Source organism: Rhagoletis pomonella, unplaced genomic scaffold, assembly GCF_013731165.1.
Source record: "Rhagoletis pomonella isolate Grant_MI unplaced genomic scaffold, Rhpom_1.0 Rhpom_scaffold_01861, whole genome shotgun sequence".
NCBI classification, from domain to species: domain Eukaryota; kingdom Metazoa; phylum Arthropoda; class Insecta; order Diptera; family Tephritidae; genus Rhagoletis; species Rhagoletis pomonella.
The window spans coordinates 1-8,577 of record NW_023460415.1 but is presented as its reverse complement, the minus strand read 5'-3'; the positions used below and the strand labels follow the sequence as shown (position 1 = coordinate 8,577).

At 39.8% G+C, this 8,577-nt stretch overlaps 1 protein-coding gene across 1 annotated transcript; it reads left to right on the top strand.

Moving 5' to 3' along the window:
• The first annotated feature begins 379 nt into the window (after nucleotides 1–379).
• LOC118752810 lies at nucleotides 380–5,598 on the top strand. The gene is made up of 2 exons (XM_036487673.1): nucleotides 380–606; nucleotides 2,501–5,598. The coding sequence occupies exons 1-2, from the start codon at nucleotides 561–563 to the stop codon at nucleotides 5,212–5,214; spliced, it is 2,760 nt and encodes a 919-aa protein (XP_036343566.1). The 5' UTR covers nucleotides 380–560; the 3' UTR covers nucleotides 5,215–5,598.
• The last annotated feature ends 2,979 nt before the right edge of the window (nucleotides 5,599–8,577 follow it).

The window sequence follows — 8,577 nt, the reverse complement described above, 5'->3', positions numbered from 1 at the left end:
GAAGCAAAAATACTGCGTTGATACGCCGCATGCTGCCACATTAGTTTGCTGATATCGCCAGCAAAAGCTGTGACACTATTTCCGGTCGAAAGGCGACTGGAATAAACAACACGCAGCCCTACAACAGGCAAAAACACCTGCGCTAAGTTTACTCATACGCGCTGGTGTACAACAGCACAGCACAGCGTAAGGCCAGCCGCACTTGGTTCTGACAGATCTTCCAACTTCCTCACGGCTTTTCATCTTCCGCAACGCACTTTTGTTTTCGCCAGCAACCGGCATCCTGCTGTGGCTATAACGAATTCAAATCGACGGCTTGCCACTAACCTCCCACCATACGCCAGTTTTAATTCTAGTTGAGGGTTGCGAGTGAAGAGGAAGGCACAATAGCAGCAGCTGCAGCTGCAGAAAGGTAGGACGCTGCCATTAATAGCATCTATAGTCGTAAATACGTGCAACAAACAGCAAGCGAGCAAATAAAAGGAACACCAGCAGCAGCAGCAACAGCAACAGCGACGTTAAGCGATAGCCCGCCCCGTTCGAGTGTAGCGAAAAAGGCAATGCCAGCAAATATGAGCAGAAATTTTGTCGCAATTTGCTTGTCAGGTGAGTGAGTGCAAATGGCATTTTGCTTTGTCCTTTATTCATGAGAGTGTGTGTGTAGGTGAGCGTGTGCACGTGTGTGTGCGCATTTGGCAATAAGTGTGGCATGCATATTTTTGTGGCGCATGTTGCAACATTGCACTTTACACTGATTTATGTATGACATGTACAAAAGCTCCACTTCGAAAGCACAGCACCATTGATATGGTAAGAGGAGCATTGATTTCGTATCAGCAGTGTAACTGTGATTTATGGTAGGAAAAGTTGGAAAGTGCAGAAATTGGTACTTTCAACAAAAAGTTGCTACCACTTTTTGGACGCGCAATACAAAAGCCTATATTTATAAAATTGGCTTTGAAGTGTAAAAATATGGATAGATGGAAGAGAAAGCAAGAGGAGGGCGAATATGGAATGCGTGGAGGAATGAAAGGAAAATATTAGTTAATATGATTGAACCAAATTGAGGGAAGCAGAGAAGGGAAGAAAGAAATTAGTTTTTGAGAAAAGATATTTCAATTAAGTATATAACATATGTGTATATGAAAAGAGCTGAAGAGAGAAAAACTTAAAGAGTTTAGAAAAAGTGGCGGCCGCTGTGATTCAGTAGTTAGCAGTGAGCTACCATTTCGTAGGGTCTGGGTTCGAACCTAGTTTCCGACCAACATCAGAAAATAAAACATAAAAACAAAGGTTTTCTAATTGCGGTCGCTCCTCGGCAGGCAATGGCAAACTTCCGAGTGATTCTTCAAATAAGGGGTTTTATTTGAAAACTCCTTTATTTGTACGGCTAAACCCATGCAAATTCCTGAAATTTAAATAACTAAATAAGTCTACTGAGAAAATCGTTAAGATTAGATCACCGATCTATAACTTCAATACCACTGATTGTCCAGATACAAGCTTTTGCGATATAACTCCTTTATGTAGGCAGCTAAAACCATAAAATTTTGTGACCGGTCTACATCATACCATGCCTTCCGCCATAATCACTAAGATCGGTGATTTATAAGCTATATCTTCTATACCACTGATTGTTCAGATATGAGTTTTTTATATAACTCCTCTATCTATACATGAAGTGAAGATAGACATTTTTTAACTCCCAAACAATGAAAGGTATGAAGCCTTTGACATAGCTGAAGACATTACTTTACCTACCTGTTAAAACCAGGGACCAAAAATAACTGTTATCTGGAATTTACAAATTGAAAGCATTGCCCGAACTCTGCTATTTAACGAAAACGTAGGTTCATAACAGTTATTGGATGAAAAACATTTTTTATAACCCAACGTTTATTTTCCGTTGCTTGATAACAGTTATTGCCCAAAATCTCGGACAAAAGTTGCCACTCGCCTCTTTCAAACCATACTGCGGGAAAGTTTTACTATCATAAAAACTTCTGTTTAAGCCACGCTATAGTAACAGCTAAACTAGCTCTAAAATCTGAAATTTTCTATGCGAAAAGGTTTTTTATATCACGCCCAAGAAAAAAAAACAGAGCTTACAATAATATCTTATTTTATGGAGACTAAAATTGCAAAATAAGATAATTTAGTTTACCTACTCCTCGAAGGAAAAATGATTTTAGAGGCATATAGGCGGTATTAAAAAAGATGTATCCTACTTGGAAATCTTTATTAAAATAATATATGCTATTTACTCGGTTGTTAAGGTTTTGCTATAGCAGCTGTTTTTTTGACGCTGAAATCATTACGAAATAAGCTGTTTATAGAGGATATAAAAAATATCCATATATAGATATTATTTTAGGCCAAAAACCAAAATCTTACTAACAACTAATCTTGAAATCCAAATATTTGTATGTATTTTCACCACTAACTTTCATTAATTCTACCTTCTTTCATTTCCATTTTATTCTACCTTTTCAAATTCCAGTTTCCCTCGTGCTCAACATTCTACTAATGTTGCTGCCCCATGCCGCTGGCGACGACTGGTCGGCGAGTTGTGCCTCTAACTGTACCTGTAAATGGACGAATGGCAAGAAATCAGCCATATGCAGTTCGCTACAGCTCACCACCATACCCACAACGCTGAGTACAGAGCTGCAAGTGCTCGTTATGAACGACAACCATATACCCTATCTCAATCGAGAGGAATTCACCAATTTGGGTCTGTTGAACCTGCAACGCATCTACCTGAAGAAGTCTGAGGTGCAATATGTGCACAAAGAGACTTTTCGAAATTTGAAAATATTGGTTGAAATCGATTTGTCAGACAACAAAATCGAAATGATCGACAAGGACACTTTCATGGGCAACGATCGTTTGCGCATACTCTATCTGAATGGAAATCCGCTGAAAAGATTAGTTGCCTATCAATTTCCCATACTGCCACATTTGCGAACACTCGATCTGCATAACTGCCTGCTTTCCTATGTGGATCCAATGGCCTTGGCGAACCTAAATCAGCTGGAGTTTCTTTATTTTAAGAATAATCTATTAGAAAGTCTGAGTGAATATGTCTTCCAGCATATGACGAACCTGAAGACGTTGGTGTTGGATGAGAACCCGTGGCAGTGCAATTGCAAGCTACGCAAATTTCGCTCCTGGTATGTGAAGAGTAACTTGAATAGCATAAGTCTGCTGTGTAAAGGGCCACCAGCGCAGAAGGAAAAACAGTGGGAGCAAGTTGATGAAGAGCAGTTTGGGTGCGCGCCCAAAGTGGAGCTCTTCAACAACGAAGATGTACAGAATATAGACATAGGCAGCAATACGACCTTTAGCTGTCTGGTGTATGGTGATCCGTTGCCGGAGGTCACGTGGGAGTTGAACGGTAAAATACTGGATAATGATAATGTGATCTTCGACGCTGAGTCAATCACCTCGGATAAGTTGTGGAGTAATCTGACTGTATTTAATATGACAAGCTTGGATGCGGGCACTTACGCTTGCATTGGCTCAAATGCGGTGGGCGTAGCTTCGCAGAATATCAGCATATATCTGACGGAAATTGTGCAGCATGTCTTGGTTAAAACTCCAGAGACCTTTTGGTACTTCGGCTTGATCATGGGTACCTTTGGCACTATCTTTCTGCTCATACTAATCTCATTCGTGGTATGTCTATGCAAACGCACGACGCGACAGCGGCGTCATCCAAAGAAATCCGGCGTTAAACCGAGTGTCAGCTTCAACGATCAAGAGAAGAAGTTACTCGACTTAAGCATAACGACGACAACAGCCGATCGCGGCGACAGCTGTGGCATGGACAACAATACGACAACGACGATGAGTAAAACTGAATCGGTGATTGGCTTTGAGCCAATTGAAATCCATGCTACAGAAAATATGCGCGCTGCGGCCAACCATAACCACCACCAGTTGACGCACCAACAGCAGTTACAGCAGCATCACGCGCATATGGCGGGCGCTGGTTCCGGTGGTAACGGCGGCATACCAAACTCCATGATGCAGCCAAATCGCCAACAACTGATGGCCGTCGCGGACGGCTCGTGCAGCGTTGTCGGCATACCGACATCCATGGCTTCGTCAGTTGGCACGCAACAAGTTGCGGCATCGCATCCGAACGCTATACCAGAGGAGTTTCCGCTTAATGTCGGCGTCTTCCCGCCACCGCCTGAGTTTTGTTCGAATATTGTGCCAAATCCCGCGTACGGTAACATATTCATCAGCGTCTCTGTGACGCAGGATATGCTGGACAGCACGGATATTAGTATGTACCCTGACCTGCTAAACATACCAAAACGCCAGCTGAGCGCCGACGGCGGTAACGTACAAACAGGCGTCAGTGTGACTAGCGGCAGTGGGGGCGGCAGTGCGAATACCACGAAAACGATGCTACCGCCAGGTACAACGACTGCAGTGAATGTCTCCTCATTCGCCACACTGCCGCGCAATCATCAACGTCGTGGCATACTCAAGAAAGACTCGTCGCTGCAGCACCAACACACGCTGCAGCAGCAACAACAGCAAACGAATTTGTATCCGCATGACGAAATCGTTTCGTATCACAATCTGGACACCACCTACAGCCAAGGCTATCAGGAACATCAACAGCAGCAACAGCAGCAGGCGCAGCAGCAGCAGCGACAGACTTATGCAGCAAATATCGTCGGACTACCGCCGCCGCCCCCACCGCCAGCGGCCTCTACAATATCACAGTGTCACCACAATCAAGCGGCTGTAACGGCGGCCATCAATGCGAAAGCGTGCGCCGCCTGCATGGGTACGCTCTCGCCACCACCGCCTTCCTGCAGCACACCGCCGACAACGATGGATGCAACGCCGCTGCGACCGCTTTGTAAGGGTGGTAGCGGCTCAAAGCCGACCAGCAATGTGGGACTCAAATACGACAACATGGGGCGACGCTTCACCGCCAGCGGCAACTCAACACTCTCGCTACCCGACGAGGAAGATGAGGAGTGTGAAGAAGATGAGACGCGTTTCATTGAAGAGGCGCGCATTATAAAGCAGGGACAAAAGCAGCAAAAAGACTGTCAGCAGCAGCAGCAGCAGCAACCGCATAAGGGTACGACGGCGATGGCGAATGTAGCTGGTGGAGTGTCAGCGAATGCGAGCGGCAATACGATGGTAGCGGATGCGGGCGGCGGCACGGAATATGTGTCGCTGTAGTATTACGGAACGCAGGTGTAAATAGGGGGTGTTGTATCTATATACATATGTATAGCGTGTAAGGCTTAGGTGGGAGTACACACATATAAGGGAGGCTCTAGTTTACAAGTAAACATAAATAATTAAGAAAATTAGTAGTAAAATATAGACTTACATGCAATTCTAACAAATATAAATAGTTTAGGGAGGTGTAGACTTATTAAGGGTGCAAAAACGCTGCAAATAGCTGCTAATTTTGAAATTTTCGCTTTAAAGTAGAGCTATGGTTTGTGCAATTTTATATAAAATTTTCAATTTACTAAGCCGTCTATAAGAAGTAAATATTTTATAGCAGTTTTAGAATAAATGAAGAGCGGTAGTTTGTAAAACATAAGAAAAAGCTAAAATTATTGTAGCATCACATTTCTTTAGCTATTTTAACAAACAACAAAATTTCGTGAAGAGGAAAGTTGATTAGACAAAAAAAACGACACACAACCAATATTTATGGTATAATTTAGTTTCTCTTTTCCTAAATGCTTGCTGTTTTTAACAAACTAGTAAATATTATATGCGTTTCATTTTATTCGCGCAGCACACTTGTTTGCAATTCTCGTATAGTAAAAAATTATTTTATGTATTTTGTTGTGCGCATAGACATTTCATGCAGATTTAACTTAATTTAGAATTAATATAACCCCATCTGTTCAATATGCCTTAGTTCAATAACATTATTTAGTGTTCTTAAAGTGGTAGTACATACACACATCACGAATATTATTGATCAAAAATCTTTGCCCAAATCTAGGAAGTGCCCTAGGTCCCTATGGAGACTTTCTCCAGATTTTCAAACTCAGTAATCGCCAGGTATTTCAGTGAAGCTCTTCACTGACGTACACATAGGGAGGTACTGCAGTTTTTCAGAATTAAGGCCATATGGCTTTATTTTCATGACGAAAGTGAAATAAAACCACCACCAAAAACTTTACACATGAGAAATAAATCCTTACGATCTTATTCCAATACAAGAAGTAAATTCTGTATCTTCAGCCAGTGTTGCTTACCACAATTGTGGTAAATCCACCACATTTTGGATAATTTTTCACTTCTACCACAACTACAACATATTTTAAAAAACTACCACAATTTTACTGAAATAAAATTATTAACCTAATTTGAAAAAGGTTTTTTTTCAAAAGATTTGGACAGTCGATTTTCTTCTAGATATCAATTTAAATGTCCAGAAAATTTATTGCGAATTTTCTGCTAATTGCAGAGCTGAAGGTGCTGCCATTTCAAAATTTCTATTGCGTGCGTGAATGATAATCTGCACTTACATGAGGCGATTTTCTTAGAGATTCGACATCGCCTGATAATACGCGTGTGAAGTTGCTTACCAACAGTATTTCCACTGACAACAACACTTAAGAACTTACTGCGAAAATTAGAAATAAGACCTTTTTTATGACAAAGGTATTTGTACCTTCTAAGGCAATAAAAATGAAAACCTAAGTTGGCAAATACATATCTCAAAAAAATGGCGCGATAGAACAAGACTAGGAATGCAGGTTATCTACACTTGAATTCTACTTCATGGTTTGATATATCTTTTGTTGGCAAAGTTTTACGTTACTACAAATATTCTACCAAACTTTTTCAGAGATCTACCACTGTTGATAATCTACCACTAATTTAATTTCTGAAGTGACAACACTGTCTTCAGCGGCGGTCTGCGTTTGCGCGCCACTCCGCGCCCTCGCGTACGAACGTGTCTGGATCTCGCCGCGCCGAGCCGCTCTCGTAAAAAATTTGTTCCTTCTTCATTCTTCCTGCTTTTGATGATAAACATACATATATGTATGAGGTTTTCTTTTAAATCAGTAAGATATATTTATATATATGTATATGAGGTTGACTGCTTTTCGTTTTTGTCATTAATCCTTCTACAATGATTGGATCAAGATGACCCAATTTTTATGAAAAAATTCTTTAATTAAAGAGTTAGGTAATTTTAAATAAGCTGCGGCGTTGTCTATTCGTTAAAGCATAATCCGCTATGGTTTTGCAAAAAATAAAAGTTTTTTTTTTTTGCCTTCTAGACGGCGACATAGTTTTGCAATACACCCAGAGTGTTTCTGGCTCATTTTGACCCAAATTAAAAATAACTTTTTCTAATTTAGGAACTACGTGTCAGTCAGTGGCGGACCCAATTGGCCACTGCTTATTTAAAACAGTTCTAGGGATATGCCGCGTGAAGGATTGATTTTTGTGGCAGGTGCCACAGCCGGGTTCCAATGTTTCCTCCTCTAATTCAGTAACTTGGAATTAATAAAATACCACATCTAAGTGCTCGAGATAAATTCTTCCACAGGTATGCATTATGCCTACTCCACCTTTAGATATAACTTTTTTTTCTGTCAGTATGATATTGTTAACATAAATCTTTGTACTTCCAATGTTTTGTTGTATGAAAACTTCAATTTTATGAAGAGTTTTTTTTTTGGAGTGCTACATACCTTTTTTTATTAGAGCCCATTTTTTGCAAAAGAATTAAATTAATTGCTGCTGTATACCAATTCCTGTACTCTCCCACAAATATTTCCTGAGATATGAATGCAGTATGAAAATTATAATTTTTATGGAAGGTACGTCGCAAACCAAAAATATGGAATTTATTACTAGCATGTGACCATCCTTGGAAAGTCTTCAGTAAGTGTGCCAAATTTGATTCTGATTAAGCGGTTAAGCGGCTTAAGATGCAACTGAGGATATACATACATACATACATAATTTGTGTTTCATATATCGATGGTGAAGCCTCCGAAATATATTCAATACTCTGCAATTTTTTTATGTATATATATATATAACTCATTTTCGATGAAATTGTCAGTTATGAGTTGTCAATGTTTGCCCATCTGTATATCATTTTTTTTTAATAAGGCGTCAAGATTTTCTTTTGAAGTTTCCCTGTCTTCAGCTGAGTCTTTCTTATTTTAAAGCATTTTCATTTTGCGTAAAAAATTTAAACATTTCAAAATAATTCAGAGTTAAACACCTAAACTTAGAGCTTAACTACAAACAGATTACCAAATTTTGCATTTATATGAATATCTAATACAAGTATTTAAATACCAAAAAAGCTGCTGCAAATATAGCAATAATTTTATTTTGCAATAAATTGCTCTTAAATACATATGCCATATCTATTATGCAACCGATAAAATGACGTGTACTACACATCATAAAAAACTTTAATTTGCATATGCATTAACAAATTTATTTTGCCAGCGATGGCATGGGTATTTATGCAAAACAATATCAAAAAAACAAAAACAAAAAAAACAACTGTGCAAATCAGCTTAAATTTAATCAATAATTACC